General features: G+C 42.2%; 2 protein-coding genes across 8 annotated transcripts in view; both read left to right on the plus strand.

The window, feature by feature from the left end:
* The first annotated feature begins 3,262 nt into the window (after nt 1-3,262).
* On the plus strand, nt 3,263-9,103 carry map2k2b (mitogen-activated protein kinase kinase 2b). 2 transcript variants are annotated; one of them, XM_035799427.2, is made up of 13 exons: nt 3,263-3,687; nt 3,920-4,153; nt 4,262-4,472; nt 5,012-5,068; nt 5,182-5,271; nt 5,439-5,516; nt 6,361-6,412; nt 6,545-6,669; nt 6,766-6,985; nt 7,096-7,148; nt 7,305-7,366; nt 7,594-7,639; nt 7,870-9,103. In XM_035799427.2, exons 2-13 carry the CDS (start codon nt 4,059-4,061, stop codon nt 7,978-7,980), a joined length of 1,200 nt encoding a protein of 399 aa, XP_035655320.1. In that variant the 5' UTR covers nt 3,263-3,687; nt 3,920-4,058; the 3' UTR covers nt 7,981-9,103. The 2 variants fall into 2 exon arrangements, with proteins under 2 accessions (XP_035655320.1, XP_035655319.1); XM_035799426.2 differs by having other exon boundaries at nt 3,263-4,153.
* A 10,032-nt stretch (nt 9,104-19,135) lies between these two features.
* The window catches only part of tcf3a (transcription factor 3a), a 45,967-nt gene continuing 43,726 nt past the window's right edge, over nt 19,136-21,376 (plus strand). For 2 of the 6 annotated variants that reach the window (XM_052476431.1, XM_052476432.1), the window contains exon 1: nt 19,142-19,600. The gene's annotated coding sequence lies outside the window, so the exon portion shown is untranslated. Of the gene's footprint in view, nt 19,601-21,376 lie in introns of all 6 variants that reach the window. The other 4 variants (XM_052476430.1, XM_052476429.1, XM_035799428.2 and 1 more) reach the window with 4 other exon arrangements.

Here is a 21,376-nt window from a genome sequence, read left to right on the forward strand (position 1 = left end):
GCCTTCGGAAATTATTTAGACCCCTTAACTTTTTCCACATTTTGTTACGTTAAAGCCTTATTCTAAAATGTATTAAATAAATAAAAAACCTCAATCTACACACAATACCCCATAATGACAAAGCAAAAACAGGGTTTTAGAAATGTTTGCTAACTTATTACAATTTAAAAAACAGATACCTTATTTACATAAGTAATGAGACCCTTTGCTATGAGACACGAAATGTAACATTGTTTAGCATTGTCTTGGCTGTGTGCTTAGGGTCGTTGTCCTGTTTGAAGGTGAACCTTCAACCCAGTCTGAGGTCCTGAGTGCTCTGGAGCAGGTTTTCATCAAGGATCTCTCTGTACTTTGCTACGTTCATTTTGCCTGGATCCAGACTAGTCTCCCCGTCCCTGCCCCTGAAAAACCTCCCCACAGCATGATGCTGCCACCACCATGCTTCACAGTAGGGATTGTGACAGGCTACCTTCTTTTTATTTAATCCATTTTAGAATAAGGCTGTAATGTAACATGTGGAAAAAGACAACTGTTCTGAATACTTTCCGAAGGGCACTGTACATTTTATAAGAATCAAATCCTACAGTGGTCAAACCGTGGGGCCGAAACATTCATATACTTATAATGTAGTCTATTATATGGGGCTGGTGGGATTCTTATCAGAATGCACTCTAATTCCACACAGTAAGCCAGGAGGGTAAAAAGGTTATTCTTGTCCAGGCAAGAAATGAAGTATGACTGTCATGGCAACACCTTGAACAAATGGCACAGGACAGAACAGGTTGGATGCAGTCTGTTGATTTGCGGTTCTGCAAAGAATTTGCAAGTAAATCAGTAAGTTGTCAGTAGGGTGACCCTACTCTGGTAGCACCTCCTACTAGCTTGTCTCTGCAGTTTTATGCTATTTATGTGTGATACATAACTGCAGAAAAAATTGTTACATTTTTTTTTGCCATGTTTTCATTCAATATGATAAGTATTCTAATCATTTGTTTGCTTTAGCCTTCATTAATATGCACATTTGTATATTTTTAAACTAAGGCACATTTGTATATTTTTAAACTAAGGCCCATTTGTACTGTTACCTAAACTGTACACTGCCACTAGAGGTGAATGAAAGCCTGCTTGTGTGACTGACTAAATTACTCTTCTGCCTCCCCCACCTTATCCACCAGCCCTTGGTCTTGATGGAAAAGATCTAATTTAGATTTCATGGGAGAGTTCCCTGGTGAAACACCATCCTATCCTAATAATTGCCTTTAAAAGCAGTTTATATAGCAAACGTTTACATCCTTAGGACTATGATGCCACCAAAGATGTATTTAAACCCTGGATGACTGATGCTATGTATTGGTGATTGAGATGCTTTGAAGTCACTGGTCGGACATATTGGCACTCCCCAGTCGGAGCAGTCCTGGTTAAACAGTACAAATATGGCCTACGAAGATCGATCAAGATGGCAGGACAAAGTGGAGGAGCAATTCAGCAGGTCAGACACAAGACTTAAGTGGCAGGGGCTTCTAACAACCACTGATTACAAAAAGAAAGCCAGTCATGTCATGGACACCAACGTCCCCCTACCGGACGAGCGAAACACCTTTTTCTCACAGTTTGAGCATAATGACTCTAACGAGGAGAGCCCCCGAGGACAACAAGGACTAAGGACTAACATTCTCCACGGAGGATGTGTGCAAGTCATGCAAGCATGTTAACTCTCGCAAGGCTGCCGGCCCCAACAGCATCCCTAACCACGCCCTCAGAGCATGTGCAAACCAGCTATCTGTTGTGTTTTCGGAAATGTGCAATCTCTCTCTACCTCAGGCCATTATTTCCATCTGCTTCAAGATGTCCACTATCATCCATGTGCCCAAGAAGGGGAAAGTAACTGAGCTGAATGACTACTGACCCTTAGCACTCATCATAAAGTGCTTCAAGAGGCTAGTCAAAGATCGATAACATCCCCTCCTCAGGACACTCAACCCTCTCCATTTCGCCTACCCCTCAACAGATCCACAGACGACGCAATTGCACTGCACATTCCCCGTACCAACCTGGACAAAAGGAATGCATATGTGAGGACACTGTTAATTGACTACAGCTTAGCCTTTGATACCATAGTGCCCTCTAAGCTCACAGCCCTGGAACTGAACTCCTCCATATGCAACTGGGTCCTGGACTTCCTGACGGGCCATCCCCAGTTGGTGAAAGTTGTTAACATTACCTCCCCAACACTGATTCTCAACACGGGGCCCCACAAGGATACGTTTTCAGTCCCCTCCTGTACTCCCTGTATACCCACGACTGTGTTGCCTCACACAGTTCCAACTCCATTATCAAGTTCGCTGCCGACATGACAATAGTAGGTCTGATTACCAACAACGACAAGATGGCCTACAGAGAGGAGGTAGGCACTCTGATGGCATGGTGCCAGGTAAACAACCTCTCCCTCAAAGTCAGCAAAACAAAGGATTGTCGATTGTGGACTTCAGGGGGGGACCAGGCTGGGCCCCATCCTTGTCAACGGGGCCGCCATGGAGATGGTAAAAAAGATAAAGTTCCTTGGCGTACACATCTCAGAGGAGCTGAAATGGTCAAAACACACGGACCTTGTAGTGAAGAAGGCAGAACAGCAACTCTTCAACTTCAGGAGGCTGAATAAATTAGTTTAACCATAGAAATGTGGCTTGTCCCTGAAGGGTCCTCACTGCTCCCTCAACGGACCATTACCCTGCTCTCACCCTCCAATGGACATTTATAATTGTTACACTTGTAAATATGTATATATTATTATTATTTGTATTGCTGTTTCATTCACTTCCCTTTTTGACCTACACTGTTATAGCTCAGAGCTTAAGAATTTCACTGTACCGTTCAACTACATCTGCGTCCCTGTTCATGTGACTAAAACTCATCAAATCATAGGAATTAATGTTATTCTACAGTATTTCAATGAAATGTTTCAAGGACAAAATTCTATGTATCTAAGTATTTTTTGTTGTTGTAGTGGGGACAGGAACATTAGTGATCTCAAAATTATACTTTAAGGAAATATGCTTTATATATTTTTTTGTGTATTTGTATGTTTATCTCTAATGCATATCTCGTATGCATTAAGATGTCTTAATCGAATAAATGTGGCAAAAACGAATGTAGACATTAATACAAAATATTTTTTACAACAGTGGGGGAGTGCCAAGATGAAGGCACGGTGGCTTCGTCACAGCGCCCCCTATCAGTTTTCTATATAAATCTTTGCATACCACCAGGTGTAAAGGTGTGCCATAACGTCGGCAAAGACAAGTTTTCTCGCGAGACTTTCTTTGTCTTCCTGGACCAAATAGCATCTGATAGTACCGCGAAGAGGGCCAAACTTAGCCGCTACCCCCACTCTTATCCTGGGACGCTGTGTGCAGTCTATGGTTCACATCTCAGGACACGAATAACTTGTTGGCCCCAACGGTCCGCTCCTTTTGAAGTTTCTGCCAGGCCTAGACGGGCGAAGACGATAGTGGAGCAACAAGCAAGGACATTGGGATTGTTAGCTTGAATGGCTAGCACGGATACCTAGCTAAAGCATTAACGTCATTATTGGTATGGAATGTGGTGATGGCTGTGGTCCAACCTTTGCTTGTGTAACTAGCTATCTACAGTTAGCTGTGTTGATTCATTCTTTACCCCAACTTGAAGGTAAAGTAATTAATTTAACATACGTGTCTTACTAGCTAGCTAATTATTTGTTTCCATAATGTTAGCTTGCTAGTCAGTTTATTGCTAATGTTAGCTATTGCCTCCTGTGACTGACTGACAATAGCTAACTAGTCATCGCTAACATATCCAGCCATCTACCGTTAGTTAGCTAGTCTGGTCTAAAATTCATAGTTAACTAGCCACCTCATTGTCACCCCTGTTGATTCGATAGATACACAGGCTAATTGGCTAGGCAGGCCTGGGGCATTTTGGATCTGCCAACAACATTCAGTCACTCTTCTGGCGACACAGCAAGTTGAGGTCAAGAGACTCAACGCTGGTATCTAGCAAGTTATTCTCTAAAACGAAACATGGCCCCCAAAAAAAGACCAGTGCGCCTTAACATCACTCCCACTGCTGGTGAGGGAGAATTGTCCACCTCCACAACCATCGCAGCTGCCTCTGAGTAAGTGTAACTCCTTAGCCAGCTGGCTACTGTTAAACTCAAATTCAAGTCAACCTCTACTTTCATATGAGAATTCACCTCCAATTCTCCCTACTCCTTCGCTCTCAGTGCTAACTTGGAAGCCCTACAGAAGAAGTTGGAGGAGTTGGATCTGGACGAGCAGCAGAAGAAGCGCCTGGAGAATTTCCTTACCCAGAAGGCCAAGGTGGGCGAACTGAAAGACGATGACTTCCACCGCATTTGTGAGTTGGGTGTCGGCAACGGAGGAGTGGTCAACAAGGTGTGCCACAAACCCTCAGGCCTCGTCATGGCCAGAAAGGTAAGTGGTGTGAATGCTGTTGCCAGTCTGAAAGCAGACCCTTTTCTTAGATCAGGAAGGATCAGGTGGGTGTGAGCCGATTGATGGGCTATTTGCCTGAAGGCACTTTCTAATGGTTTATATGTCACCATATCGATCAAACTTGTCTGATCATTTCAGATGGGAAGCAGTTGGGGGTTGATTTCAGACTAGGCACAAACTAGGTAAAAGCGTCTGCTAAATGACTTAAATGTAATGTAAATGTAAAAACAAATCGGTTTATGTGCCTTTTGAGCAAGGCTTTTAACCCTCATTTGCTCCATGGGGGGTAAAAAGGATCAATTGTACATTTTGTTTTTCATTGATTGTATTGCCTATGATGTGATCCCAGTAATAACAATTGTTCACAAGAAAAGACTAGGCACATATTACTGTAATGGTAGTAAAACAATTAAGGTGGCCATTTTGAACCAGCAAAATCAGTGTACTTATGGCCATTAGTGATGAGACAAAGACATATTGATTTTTGGTGTGTGTGTATTGCATTCATCCTCCCTCAGCTGATCCATCTGGAGATCAAGCCAGCCATCAGGAACCAGATCATCAGAGAGCTACAGGTGCTGCTTTTGTTATTTAATTTAGCATGATCTATATAATGTTTAAACCAAATCAATTCTTAAACAAGAGTATTCCCTATGTGTTTAAACCCACCTCTCTCGGTCTCCCTCAGTTGCTACATGAGTGTAATTCTCCCTACATCGTTAGTTTCTACGGGTCCTTCTACAGCGATGGAGAAATCAGTATCTGCATGGAACACATGGTAAAGGGTGGGGGTGAGAGAGGGTGTCTTTCAAGAGCAAGTTCAATCATTTTGGGGAGTAGGGTTGAGATAGTAAAGTTGTAATGCAGGTAGACTCAGACCTTGTCATACTGTGAAGTGTTTATGTCAGGTGGTTGTGACTGAGTGGCTCTCCTCTCTCCCTGCAGGATGGGGGCTCTCTGGACCAGGTGCTGAAGGAGGCCAGGAGGATCCCTGAGGAGATCCTGGGGAAAGTCAGCATCGCTGTGAGTATCATCAAACTAGGGGTGTTTTTATAATTTTTATTTAACTAGGGGTGTGCCAAGTAGTTGTACAAAAGGAGTATCGTAATGGATATGGGCAATATTTTTGATGCCATTATGATCAGAGTATTTTTTTGTAATTATCCGTGGTGGGTGTTAATTTTCAGGTGACAGCATCTTTCATGTAATTCAGTTGTGCAAGGTTCTACATGGTCTAAGTAATTCAACTGGGTAGTTTGCATGTATGGAAAGAAAAGGGTGGGCTTTACGTTGAACTTGCTGCTCTGATTGGATAGTGTATTTATCCATCTACTCGCTTCATAATTTCACCCGATCGGTTTTCCTCGCATGTTTTCAGTCCGATCATTTCTATTGTTGCTGCCTGTTACTATGATAAATCACATGGTGAGGACGTTGTTTATCAATGTGTGTAATATCTAACAAGCGGAGCGAAGGTAGGTGAGAAAATATGAAATGCTGATCCTCATTCTGACTGAATGACAGCTAACTAGGCTGCCCGCTGCAAATTGAGGAAAGACACACCCCTCCGTGCGCTGCTCCTAAACTACAGCTTTTTTTTGCAGTGAGAATGTGCAGGGAGGTATTTTGCCAACATCTATTTAAGCAAATGAAAACACTTTTCGATCATGAGTATCGTCCGATCCAACTGGCTACTACGAATACGAGTATGGCCATGCCGGCACACCCCTACAACACACAGCTAGCTACATATGAAGATAGTAATGCATGTCTATTGTTTCCCAAAGGATAGATATAGTGTTTGACAATTCCAAGTGTCCTCTTGAAACTGGGCAAAAACTGCAACATTTTCACATCATCTTCACAGGTTCTAAGAGGGTTAGCGTATCTACGAGAGAAACACCAGATCATGCACAGAGGTACACATTGATGCTATGCATTTGTATTTACGTACAGTGTATAGGTAGATACATTTTTCACTGCGTTTCTTCTGTGCCTGTGTGTTTTTAGCAATATGCCTGCCGAGTCTAATGTACCCTCCTGTCCCCCAGACGTAAAGCCCTCTAATATCCTGGTCAATTCTCGTGGGGAGATCAAGCTCTGTGACTTCGGGGTGAGCGGCCAGCTGATAGACTCCATGGCCAACTCCTTTGTGGGAACACGTTCCTACATGTCGGTGAGTACCCCTGATTCTGTTTGCTTGAGTGTTTGTGTGAGAGAGTATGTGTGTGTGTGTGTGCAAGCCATCTATCTCTGTGTCTCTAACCAACAGCCGGAGAGATTGCAGGGCACCCACTACTCTGTCCAGTCTGATGTGTGGAGCATGGGGCTGTCTCTGGTGGAGTTGTCTATCGGCCGGTATCCCATCCCCCCGCCTGACGCCAAGGAGCTGGAGGCCATCTTTGGCCGACCCATCATGGACGGGACCGAGGGAGAAATGCACAGCAGCACCTCTCCCCGACCCAGACCCCCCGGGGGCAGACCTGCCAGCGGTCAGAACACACACACACACACACACACACACACACACAGCCTCTTTCGCAGATAGAGATCATTTACATATTTGTACTGATGATCTCAATAATGTTTTACTGTTAATCAGGCCACGGTCCTGCGATGGCCATCTTTGAGCTGCTGGACTACATCGTCAACGAGGTGAACACTGCTGAGGATTACCCCCCATGGCCATAGATAGAAGAATGCAAATGATTGTCATGGAACGGAAGCTAAAATAGAACAAGACCAAACTACTGTTATGTCCATGGCACGGTGTATAGATGGGCTCGTTATTGATCATGATTTTTGTTACAGCCTCCCCCCAAGCTGCCTCATGGAGTATTCACATCTGATTTCCAGGACTTTGTGACCAGATGGTGAGTTCCCTTCAGTGTGAATGATTTATGAATACAATGCCTTGGTTTAACGACTAGATCAAATCCAACTTTATTTGCCACATGCGCTGAATACAACAAGTGTAGACTTTACTGTGAAATGCTTACTAACAAGCCCTTAACCAACCTTGCAGTTCAAGAAGATCTCACTATCTTGTTTTAAAAAATTTTTTTTATTAAATTACTGGGGCTTTCTTGTGCTTCCTCAGTCTCATCAAGAACCCAGCAGACCGGGCGGACCTGAAGATGCTGATGGTGAGTGTTGGCCTTTGGACTGAAGAGCACTGGGAGGGACTGAAGAGAGAAAGGCTAGCCCTTTGACAGAAAAGCGAGCCATATTGGATTCCAGTCCCTTGCTGTTGGCTGCTTAGCTAATTGTTATAATAACTAAAGAGATAGACATGATCGATATGTCACAGTACATGATTAGTTGAATCACAGATGTATCTTTGTACTGAGCCATGTGTCTCTTGTGTTTCTTTCAGAACCACACTTTTATCAAGCGCTCGGAGGTAGAGGAGATGGACTTCGCTGGCTGGCTCTGTAAAACCATGGGGCTGAACCAACCCAGCACTCCCACACGCACTGCAGACTAAGCACACACACAAACAGACATGCAGCGGCCTGAACACAGCCTAATGGGCACACATAGACATGCAGCATACATAGATATATATCTATATCTCACACACACACATGCTTTTCTTGTCAGCCACCTCTCCTCCTTCAGGTTATCCAAGTATGAACTGGCCCTAAAGCCTCCATTCAGTTACTCTTCTCTAACCATTAGTGCTGAGCGATTTAACAAACATTTCGTTAAAAAAATGTTTTTGTGATTAAACAACTAATTGATCGACGCTCTTTTTTTTTTTTTTTTTTTTTTTTTTTGAGCCCAAATCATTGTTTCTCACGAGAAGTCAAGAACTACCGTATGTGGGATGCTGGGCTGAAGGGAGTTGTAGTTTTCATTAAGAAAATATTAAACCTAGTTCAACGCAGAAACGTGGTAATTAACTACAATGACCTTAATCCGTTGCGTCTGTTTTTTCCGTCTCGGACAGAGACGTATCAGGGAGGAAGTGGTGAAGCGAGAGGCGTCACTCGCCAAAATATGTCCAAAATAAGCCCAATGCGTCTCTTTGGGCTTATTTTGGACCTAAGCTTGTCGTCTGCCTTCGCGCCTTTGGGATGATTCCTGTTATTCGGACGGTGACATGAGCATCTCAACATTAAATACAGATCTCTGTACAGATACTTTCACGCCTGCTACGTTATGTACACACTGACTGCATCATGAGAGAGGAATGTACACAACACAACGACGAGAGGGACAGACGCTGTTATCTACTTTGAAGAACTAGTCAAATGTTTTCAGCAGAAAGCTCTACAGTATAGGCAACATAGGCAGGCTAGCTAAATCGGATGACTAAAACCAGTAGAGTATAGGGAGCACATAGATAACATTAGATGACTTGGCAGACTGCTACTGCCAGAGCAGAGATGATTACTATTATTTTTCATTCCTTAAAGTAAAGTAATCCGATTTAAAAACTAGGTAATATACACAATTAAAATGTTTTATTTTATTGGAATTTACCCTTTCTATTGATGTCTACCCAATGTGGACTTGACAGACAATGGAATATTTTCAAGGTTTTGGCAATTGAATGTTAACTATTTTAGGCTTTGGAATTTCTATTAAAAAACCCTCTAAAATCATTGTGAATCCTTATTTCAGCGTGCATTCAAGTTTTTCAAACATCAAAATGAATAACTGAACTGACCTCAAAGCACTAATCGCTCGGCACTACTAACCATGTCAGAAACAAACCCTCAGTTACAGCTGTAATCAGGATTGCTTCACTGGTTGGGTTGGGCCAACCCCTCATTGTCAGATTCATCTATCATACTGTAACATAAGCCTGCATCCCCATCCCCTTGTTGTCTGGATGTTGTAATCTACAGTATCAACGGGATGTCATCGAGGAGCTTCATTCTGCAGGAAGAGCAGACATCATTTATAAAGTGAAAGATTGCTCTGGTCAGAAGCTTAATGTGCTTCCTAGCCGAGCTCTGTGAGTTAACAGTCTTCACAGGTCACCATGTTGGCACCAAATGTTTGGGTTTTGACATGTCTATCTACCTGCTGCAACTTCCCCTAACCTCCTTTTCTTGTTTTGGGTTGCTTTAACATTGGAAGCCTTTTGAGCAGAGAGGTTATGCAGAAATATGCCCCTCCCCTAGTCAGGAAATCCAGAAAGTTGAGCAAGACCTATTTCAGTTTCCTGAGTATGATCTACATTTCATCTGTTTCAAGAAGATATTCTGTTATTTATTTAGCTTTTCAATTACTATTCACTCGGTGGGAACAGTAACCTCAACGTCATTGCCCACAGCTGCAGTAACCTCAACGTCATTGCCCACAGCTGCAGTAACCTCAACGTCATTGCCCACAGCTGCAGTAACCTCAACGTCATTGCCCACAGCTACAGTAACCTCAACGTCATTGCCCACAGCTACAGTAACCTCAACGTCATTGCCCACAGCTACAGTGTGACATTGGTCATTATGCCAGGCAATTGGTATTATAACAATCATGATTAGGAGTTGATGTACATCACAGGAGGTTGGTGGTAATGGCTGGAGTGGAATAGTATCAAACACATGGATTCCACATTTTCTCTGTTCCAGCCCTTATTATGAGCCGTCCTCTCCTTTGCAGTCTTCACTGATGTAGATGTATATATCTTTACATATGTCTTGGTGTATGTGGATTCAGATATGTAAAGCATATATGCATACATTAGTTTATTTTCTTTTGTCAGATAGTTATGAGTCTAGTGTTTGTGTCCATGATGATACTGAAATACTGCACTAATCATTCAACTTCGGGTTTCTTTCGACCAGGGTAGCGTTTAAGATCAACAATGCTGCTCTGAGGTCCAGACCACAAGTCTAAAGTAGTTTAGTCTCCTTCATCTGCACCTATCTGAAAGCCAGGATAGGTGAAAACACAATTGAGAATATCTGCTGCCCATGTTTTGCTTTCACCTGTCCAATTATTTTACATTGGTGAAGTTTAAGGCAAGGAAAGGAGACTAGAAAAGGATGCCACTTAAATTACAGGGATGCAACCATAATGTCTGTGAAAGAGGAAGCAATTTAGACTATTGAGATGCAGCCCTAGTGTCTGTGTCCTGGCCAGACTCCCTCCATCCCTTTGTCTATAGGAGAGATTCATGGCTGACCTGTGTTGGGGAATGAACACACTTTAACCAGAGTAAATTCTATCTTTATATCATAATATACAGTACCAGTCGAAATGTTGAACACATCTAGTCATTCATTAAATAACACAATATGAAATCATGTAGTAATGAAAAAAGTGTTAAATAAATCTAAATATATTTGAGATTCTTCAAAGTAGCCACCCTTTGCCTTGACTGCTTTGCACGCTCTTGGCATTCTCTCAACCAGCTTCGGGAGGAATGCTTTTCCAACAGTCTTGAAGGAGTTCCCACATATGCTGAGCACTTATTGCCTGCATTTCCTTCACTCTGCGGTCCAACTCATCCCAAACCATCTCAATTGGGTTGTGGTCGGGTGATTGTGGAGGCCAGGTCATCTGATGCAGCACTCCATCACTCTCCTTGGTTAAATAGCCCTTACACAGCCTGGATGTGCGTTGGGTCATTGTCCTCTTGAAAACAAATGATAGTTCCACTAAGCACAAACCAGATGGAATGGAGAATTGCTGCAGAATGCTGAGGTAGCCATGCTGTGTGCCTTGAATTCTAAATAAATCACGGTGTCACCACCAAAGCACCATCACACCTCCTCCCTGCTTCACGTTGGGAACTAGCCATGCAGAGGTCATCCTTTCACCTACTCTGCGTCTCACAAAGATATGGCGGTTGGAACCGGAAATCTCTCATTTTGACTCGTTAGACCAAAGAACAGATTTCCACCGGACTAATGTCCATTGTTTGTGTTTCTTGGCCCAAGCAAGTCTCTTCTTATTGGTGTCATTTAGCAGTGGTTTCTTTGCAGCAATTTGACCATGAAGGCCTGATTCACGCAGTCTCCTCTGAATAGTTGAATTTGAGATGTCTGTTACTTGAACTCTGTGAAACATTTATTTGGGCTGCAATCTGAGGCAGATTTCCTGTGGCGGTCCTCATGAGAGCCAATTTCATTATTGTGCTTGATGGTTTTTGCATCTGAACTTGAAGAAACTTTCAAAGTTCTTAATGTTCTGGATTGACTGACCTTCATATCTTAAAGTAATAATAGACTGTCGTTTATCTTTGCTTATTTGAGTTGTTCTTGCCCTAATATGGACTCGGCCCTATTTGGTAAAATACCATCTTCTGTATACCACACATACCTTGTCACACCACAACTGATTGGCTCAAATGCATTAAGAAGGAAAGAAATTCCACAAAGTAACTTAACAAGGCACACCTGTTAGTTGAAATGTTTTCTGGTGACGACCTCATGAAGCTGGTTGCGAGAATGCCAAGAGTGTGCAATGCTGTCATCAAGGCAAAGGGTGGTTACTTTGAAGGATCTCAAATATAAAATACATTTTGATTTGTTTACCACTTTTATGGTTACTACATGATTCCATATATGTTATTTCATAGTTTTGATGTCTTCACTATTATGTAGAAAATAGTAAAAATACAAAAAAACTTGAATAAGTAGGTGTCCAAACTTTTGGTACTATATATACAGTGGGGCAAAAAAGTATTTAGTCAGCCACCAATTGTACAAGTTCTCCCACTTAAAAAGATGAGAGAGGCCTGTAATTTTCATCATAGGTACACTTCAACTATGACAGACTTGCTGGTATTTTGGCCCATTCCTCCATGCAGATCTCCTCTAGAGCAGTGATGCAGTGTGTGAAAACCTTGTGAAGACTTACAGAAAACGTTTGACCTCTGTCGTTGCCAAGAAAGGGTATATAACAAAGTATTGAGACAAACTTTTGTTATTGACCAAATACTTATTTTGCACCATAATTTGCAAATAAATTCATAAAAAATCCTACAGTGTGATTTTCTGGATTTTTTCTCTCTCATTCTGTCTGTCTAGGTTGAAGTGTACGCATGATGAAAATTACAGGCCTCTCTCATCTTTTTAAGTGGGAGAACTTGCACAATTGGTGGCTGACTAAATAAGTTTTTGCCCCACTGTATATACATACACACACACACACACATACAGCAGGGTATGGGTATGCCATTGAAATAAGTGCATTTCTGTATCCTGGGGGGGGTTAAGGGCCTTTCGCTGCTTTCTTTGGTTAATTTAGTGTATTTCTTCTAAATAACATTTAAAAACTAGGAATGGTTTGTCCCACAGCAAAACCGTCTAAGCTTTGTCTTTGTAAGTCATAATTGTCAATAAATGGTATGTGTTGTCACAACGGAACACGGGACTCTTATTGTGCTCTTCTGGAAGCATTACACTCATGCTACCACTAGGGGGCAGTATAGAAATTCATAGGTATCGTCAGAGGCGCTTAGGGTAGAATTAATTACCCCTCAGGCACAGATATAGGACCAGTTTCCCAAGAGGGGAAAACTGCAAATCTGACCTTAGATTAGTGTCTAAAACAGGGGTGTCAAACATACAGCCCGTGGGTGGTTTGAATAAAAAATATATACATATTTATACTTTGAGGGGACATTAACTCATACCTTAAAATCACTAAAACCAAATTGAAACTGTAGAAATGCTAATGAGCCTACGTATATACAGTTCCTTGACTGTCCAGCTCACTAATAATCACAGAATTGAAAGCTAAACAGTCAAGGAGTATAGACAATTCCAAAAATGATGGATAGATTATTATCTTTTGTTCATTTTGACAGTGAGGAAATATAACATTTCAGTGTGGACCTCCTGGACCTTGTTGAAGACCGAATGTGGCCCCCAGTGCAAAACAAGTTTGACACCTCTGGTCTAGGAACAACTTCATCATATTTAAGGCCACTTTAGTAGAGTCATGAGAAGCAAAGGCATGTCAGGTTCAACAAATTCCCCACAGCCTACCTTAGCTATGTGCTGCATTAATAATATTCTGTTTGTGTTTGTGTGCATGTTTGCATTCTCGCGCTTGTGCGTGTGTCAGTGGAAGCTGCTGGGAGGAGCTATAGGAGGACGGGCTCATTGTAATGGTTGAAATGGAACGGAATCATACATGTGGTTTCCATATGTTTGATGTGTTTGATACTGTTCCATTTATTCCATTCCAGCCATTACAATGAGCCCGTCCTCCTATAGCTCTTCCCACCAGCCTCCACTGGTGTGTGCACGTGTGTGTGTGTATGCTTGTGTTGGGGTTGTAGGGGACAAGTCTAAAGCTTCGAGAGCTCAGATTGTAGCAGTGTGTGTGTGCAGGTTTTTGTATATGTCTTTGTGTGTGTATGCACGTTTGGGTGTGGTGGGGGGAAGGTCTAGAACTTGGAGAGGTGGGGGGCTGTGAGGGAGATTTGTGGGGGGCTCTAAGACACTGCGGCAGTAAAACAGCAAAGTCTGCAGTGATTAATATGCAAATATGCAAATGAGAGGGTAATTAAGATCCTGCATTCGTCAGTGGCTCTTTGATTGCTAATGAATTCCAATCTGCAAGAAAGGGGGAGGGGGAGAGGAGAAAAAGACTAGTAAAAAAGAGAGAAAAGAGAGATGGAGAAGAGTAGAGAGAGGTATATTGCACCTCTATTCACGTTCTTTGTAAACCGGAAAGGGTAATGGGGGTCCATCATGAATGAGTGAATGAATGCTTAGATGGATGAATGAAAAGTAGATTAATGCTTTGATTTATTGTCATGACAGAATGTATCTGTCAGAGAGGGATGGGTGTGGTTGTTGTTTAACAGTGACTAACGCACATCATCACCAAACACACAGCGTGGCGCTAGCCATGCTCGCCACGGGGAGCAAGAGAGATGCATGCTGGTTAACGGTGATGCTTTTGACCCCCGTTGAGATAGAGAGGGAGAGAAAAAGAGAACGTGAGGTACCATAGGCAGGGGGGTTTGCAGTGGCAGCATATGTGTCGTGGAGCACGAAGGATGTTATTTTGATATTTTTGGCAAGCAGTAACTTCACACATGGGCAGACACACTGCTGTTATTGTTGTTTCCGTGCTCCCTTGACACACCTAATTCTCTCTCCCTCCCTGCCCATCGCTCACACAATGTACTGTATCACTCTCTCCTTACTTAGCCTTCACCCCCCCACCCATCTCTCTTTCTATCTCTCTGTTGTTCTCTTGGATCTTATGGCAACAACACCTCTTTACAAAACTCATAATAGAGGTCATTGTGTTGCTTTAAAATTAAATGGTCCTTATGCACTGATCTAAGCTTTGTTTTTTGGTTTGTTTTTCATAATAACTGATTCTAGCAGTGATTATGACGGGCTGGTCCTAGATTTGCACTACTGGGAGTATTTTGTGTTTTGTTACAGGAAACAGGAAACCATAGTCACGTTTCAGGAAGCCCCAGGTTGTGCACACTGTACCTGATGCGTGGGTGGCTGCACCGGGGCCTACCACGGAGAGAAGAGAGTTGTGAGTGGAGAGAGAGGGAGCCCAGTGAAAGCGTAGGTGGAGAAGAGGGTGCTTCAGGGTTAGGAAGACGGGGTTCCACGCTCAAAATAGCTTTTCGTACCTTTGCGTAGGCCTAGAGGTAAACCATACCACAGTACAATGTTGCTGCAGTGCAAATATTGCTCTACTTACATAAAAACAATCTTTCACGTTTTTACAGAAGAAGTGGTAAAACCTTCCCACAGTCTAGTAAATCTGGGAAATGGTAAGCCTTTTGTCATTAACTGCTCATAGCTGTATGGGGAGGCAAGTATATCTGAAAATGTATAACAGCGATAACATCAACTTCGAATCAGCATAACAATACAGATCATTACAACTTCAGCACAGTAGTCAGGGCGTAAGGGGGGGAAAGAGCAGGTCTGTATACATCAATGATGTCGCTCTTGCTGCTGGTGATTCTCTGATCCACCTCTACACAGACGACACCATTCTGTATACTTCTGGCCCTTCTTTGGACACTGTGTTAACTAATCTCCAGATGAGCATCAATGCCATAGAAATCTCCTTCCGTGGCCTCCAACTGCTCTTAAGTCCAAGTAAAACTAAATGCATGCTCTTCAACCGATCGCTGCCCGCACCTGCCCGCCCGTCCAGCATCACTACTACTCTCCAACACTCTACTCAACAAATTGGATGTAGTCCATCACAGTGCCATCCGTTTTGTCAGCAAAGCCCCATATACTACCCACCACTGCGACCTGTACGCTCTCATTGGCTGGCCCTCGCTTCATACTCGTCGCCAAATCCACTGGCTCCAGGTCATCTTCAAGTCTTTGCTAGGTAAAGCCCTGCCTTATCTCAGCTCACTGGTCACCATAGCAGCACCCACCCGTAGCACGTGCTCCAGCAGGTATATTTCACTAGTCACCCACAAAGCCAATTCCTCCTTTGGCCGCCTTTCCTTCCAGTTCTCTACTGCCAATGACTGGAACGAATTGCATAAATACTGAAGCTGGAGACTCATATCTCCCTCACTAACTTTAAGCACCAGCTGTCAGAGTAGCTCACAGATCACTGCACCTGTACATAGCCCATCCATAAATAGCCCATCCAACTATCTCATCCCCATACTGTATTTATTTATTTATTTTGCTCCTTTGCACCCCAGTATCTCTACTTGCACATTCATCTTCTGCACATCTATCACTCCAGTGTTTAATTGCTATATTGTAATTACTTTGCCACTATGACCTATTTATTGCCTTACCTGCCTTATCTTACCTCATTTGCACACACTGTAGACTTTTTCTACTGTATTATTGACTGTATGTTTGTTTATTCCATGTGTAACTCTGTGTTGTTGTATGTGTCGAACTACTTTGCTTTATCTTGGCCAGGTCGCAGTTGTAAATGAGAACTTGTTCTCAACTAGCCTACCTGGTTAAATAAAGGTGAAATTAAATAAAAGGAAACAAGGTGAACATCTCATTGTGGGTCTGTAAAGCCACACGTGTGGTGGGCTCTGGGTTCTCTTGAAGCCTGGATCAGATGTACAGTACCAGTTAAACGTTTGGACACACCTACTCATTTCTACATTGTAAAATAATAGTGAAGACATCAAAACTATGAAATGACACATATGGCATCATGTAGTAACCAAAAAAAGTGTTAAACAAGTCAACCGCTGTGTCTTTGTGCGACGGAGTAGGTGAACGGAGGATATCTTTATGTGTGTGGTACCCACCATGAAGCATGGAGGAAGAGGTGTGATGGTGTGAGGGTGTTTTACTGGTGACACTGTCAGTGATTTATTTAGAATTCAAGGCCCACTTAACCAGCATGGCTACCACAGCATTCTGCAGCAATACACCATCCCATCTGGTTTGCGCTTAGTGGAACTATCATTTGTTTTTTAACAGGACAATGACCCAAAACACAACTCCAGGTTGTATACTTTGACGAATCTAAAATATATTTTGTTGTTTAACACTTTTTTATTTCTACATGATTCCATATGTGTTATTTCATAGTTTTGATGTGTTCACTATTATTCTACAATGTCGAAAATAGTAAAAATAAAGAAAAACCCTTGAATGAGTAGGTGTGTCTAATCCTCTGACTGGTACTGCAGTTCAACTCAATACCTTTTTTTATTTTTTATTATCTTGAAACACACATACACACTATATGAGCCGCAGACACATGCTGTGTTTGTTTATTTTACCGCCAAAAGACTCATTTCACGAGGACCAGGTGCCGAGTCCTGAGTCTGTATCACATGTCATTGCCTCTACAAACCAAAGGGAAAAACCAGGCTCTCTCGTTCTCCTTTTTTTAACACACACACACACAGACACACACTATACTATACACACTTCATGTCGGACCCAGCTGTTAGTTAGGCTACTTAGTGCCCGACCCCACCTCAACTGATGAAGCTTTGGTTCATTCAGGCAATTAATTATGGACTACTTCCCGCTGTGGAGGGAACACTACAATCATCCAAACTTCTAACTCCTTTGACTACTGATGGACACAAATAATAATGACAGGGGTCTTGGGTTTAAGCCAACGGCCAACACCATTAGTGGGTTTATCATCGTGGGCTTATAGTGACTTAAGTCTCAATGATACAAATGGGGTCAGAATATAGCCTTTGAAAAAGGTTGTGATGACACACTTCAAAGAACAAATATTAAAATTGAAATATTGTCAGTCACAAAAGTCTCATCCTCATCACAAATAGAGAATGATAGCCCAGAATATTCTATATTAATGAATAACTCATCACAGTAATAGAACTGTTAAACACCTTTCCCTGTGATATGTACTCCTTGGCACATAAAAAAAATAGTCAATTTAAGTGGTCTCCCCTTTTTCTCCCTCTCTGTTGCTCGCTCGCTCTCTACCTCCCTCCCTCCCTCCTGTTCTTTATAACACATGGTATACAGTATGTTGCTGGCCATATAGTTTCCCTACCCCCCACGCTATACAGTCTTACTGTGGTCCCTGGTCTTGTCCACTAATTCTTCACCTCTCAGAGTCTACTAAGTCATAAGCTATGGCTACTAGGCATGGTTAGTCCTCTCTCTGTGTGTCAGGTCAAGATTTGGTTGCAGAAAGGAAAAATACTGTGTTCTTTTCTCTGCTGATGCATACGACTCCTGAGCTCACAAGCTGTTTCCACAAAGGGTCGATGTAAAAGCCAAATGCTGCTGCAGTCTGTACTTTTAAAACCTTCAACCACACTTTCACGCCACTGAGGTGGAGCCATTTGTCGAGCGCTGTTTTCTGTGACACACACGCACATACATGCTCTCTCTCTCTCTCACACACACACACACACACACATGCTCTCTCTCACACACACACGCACACACATGCTCTCTCTCACACACACACGCACGCATGCACGCACGCACACACACACGCACGCACGCACGCACGCACGCACGCACACACACAAGAAAAGCAGCAATCCTAACCCTGATCTCCCTCCTCAAATAATTTTGTGCAAAAGAAAATAAGAATTCCAGTAGGCTAGATTATGATTGTTAATTAAATGTTTACAATCTGTATCCATGTAATCTTATATCATAGATGTTATGTCCCTACCTCCACAATAATATTTCACTAAAGGATAGGATAGGTTTGTACATAAAATTAGGCCTATAATAGATTAAATTAATTAGGAGACTACTAATCTGAACACCAACATTACCTAAGGTTTATGTTTTTTTGTATTTTTTTTTTTACAGAATTCTTCGACTGAATTGTATAAGCCTCGTGGAAAAATATATATGTGTTGCTTGTTGTTGTACCTAATATGAGGATGTATATTTTGCAATAGTTTTCAAGTTGAATAATAGACTTCATCAATAACTGCATCATCCATTTATGCATCGTTGTTGCTGTTAAAAACATTAATCAAACGCTGTCCTTGGCAGATACTTGATGGGGTAACATTGGAGGCAGGCCCACCGAATACTGTCGATATATATTTGGACCTTCTTGCTGTCAATCAGATTGTTGTGGCATACCATTGGCTGTGCGTCTGCGGTAGCCTATTATCATTCCATCTCGCACTGTTTCTGGTCTGTCACTCTTCAGTTTTCCGAGGTCTCCTTCCGCAAATCAACGTAGTTCTCATGGCTTGCGATCAAAAAATCTGACATTTTAATGCATCGACAATTACACTGATGCTGTACTATATTTGAGTTGATCTCCATATAAAATTGTTACAGGATTGTTATCAAAAATGTGTGTCTGGTTGTAGGGCGTTTGAAATAGGACACCGCTGGTCATTTAACGTTCTCGTACGCCGCGGAGGGATACTCTTTTGGAACCGACAATGTGGAGGCTGTTAAAATGTCTACTCGGAAGATGAAATGGTTACAATTGTAGCAACTAAAATAATCGCATGATATATCACAAGAGTTATGAATCTATTTGCAAACATTGTTTCATTTTCATGACGTGGACTGTATAACGAACCAAGGGTTTGGTAGAGCACACGATATCGTCGTTCGGTCTTCGTCTACAGTCCGGAGTACGGAGAGGGAATCTATCCCCAACTTTATGTTTTTCTCTCTACTCCAGGCGTTCATTTTTTCCCGTTGGATGCCACATAATTGAATAGAGGTTACTGAAAGGTAAATATACCTAATCACACGCCGTACATTTGTGAGTTATATTACGGTTTTGCAGGGGCATTGAGCAACTTTAGCAAATAATTTTGAGTTGTGTGAGTAGCACGGGCGGAGAAAGCGGGGTCTTGAGTTTTGTCCGGCCTGGGCAACGGGAGCGAGCGTGCAGCAGTTAGGCAGTACTTGCAGCCTTGTGGGAAAATACTTCTTTGTTCACTTTGCGCAACATTGTAAAGTTTAAAAGTAACCTAACATGCCCGTTCGAACGGCAAAATTCTCGCAGTGATACTATTGCATTGTCTGTATTAATATTTTATTGAATAACAAGCCACAATTTTTTTTCAAAGGTTCAAAACTTTTGTTAAATATTTAGAGAAACTTCGTGGTGCAGAGGAAAGTTGCGCCCAGAAATGCACGCTTGTCTCAAATGTATGGGTCAAATAGGTTGTTTGGTGTTGTACGTCTTATGTGTATTATGAAGTAAATGTTCAAATTTCTTTCAATTCCCAATTATGTGCTCAATATTTTCCACTGTTTATTTCACATTTGGCAGGAAACCCCCCCCGTGCTGAACCCCTTGAACATTTAAAAAAAAAAGACATATGTGAAAATATTTTACGCACGCTTCTGGAATTCTTATTTCGATTTTTCATCATGGATCCGTTGAATTTGATACCCAAAGAGAGCGACGCTTACTCCTTTGTTCTAGCCTTCATCACAAACTTTGCCAGGGCCTGACTCTTTGTTTTAAGTGTATTCGAAGCTACTTAACAACCGGTTTCTCACCCATCTAAAAAGCACGAATTTGACGAAATAGTCTGTGTTGACATAACGCGTTCGTTGTTATGGTAAAACCTGCACTCTGGGGATTCCGTCACAATCCGCAAAAACTATTTACATTCTCCGAAGTAGAGGGCCAGAAGATTTGGGAATGGGACATCCAGAGAAATGTCAGGCAACTGTTAATTCTGTTGCAACTTGACTTCCTGAACCCATCAACGAGATCATAATACATTAATCTTCAATAGAAACGCATGCTTCAGTGTGCTCCATATACTATAGTCATGTCCCTTAAAAACATAATGATTGTTATTCTAAGGGACAGATCGACATTAACTGGAAGGGAAGGGCTGGTCCAGCTCAAGGTGTCATACATTTTTTTGTTGTTGCCCCTCCCAATGTTAAACATATTTTCACATTACTGTCCCTTTTGTACAGTGAAATTGCCCCCAAATAAGCATTAACTCAAAATAATGTTTACAACCAAAATGTACAGTTACTAGTGAACCTGTGTTTATAAACGTGGATATCGACTTTGTGTGGCGCAGTCGCTGCCACACAGGGCTACTGGCCAGAAGGTTGGGGGTTCACAGGCGAGCTCACTCTCTCTGCCTGTTTCATTAAACTACGATCAGAGCAGGCTGTAGAAAATGATCAGCTGTGAGGATTTCAGATTTTCAATATTTTGATGTTATATTTCTAATGATGTTTTCCTCCACCAGGTTTCTGTGCCAATGCACCACACAACCAATAAACAAAGCATACAGACATCGGGCGCATCAATATTATGGTTTGGTTTTTCAACATCCCAATAAATAGATTGTCATTCTCGACAAACAGAAAATGCATACATCCTACCTTGTATTCTTACTCAGTATAGAAGACTTGGCTTGACAAGCTCTGAATGCCATTAAACATGTTGGAGTTTTGTAACCAATATCTCTTTCTATTCATCAATTGGCCACTGCACAGTTTGGATTGATTTCAAAGCGGGATTGCACA

Source organism: Oncorhynchus keta, chromosome 23 (assembly GCF_023373465.1).
Source record: "Oncorhynchus keta strain PuntledgeMale-10-30-2019 chromosome 23, Oket_V2, whole genome shotgun sequence".
NCBI lineage: Eukaryota > Metazoa > Chordata > Actinopteri > Salmoniformes > Salmonidae > Oncorhynchus > Oncorhynchus keta.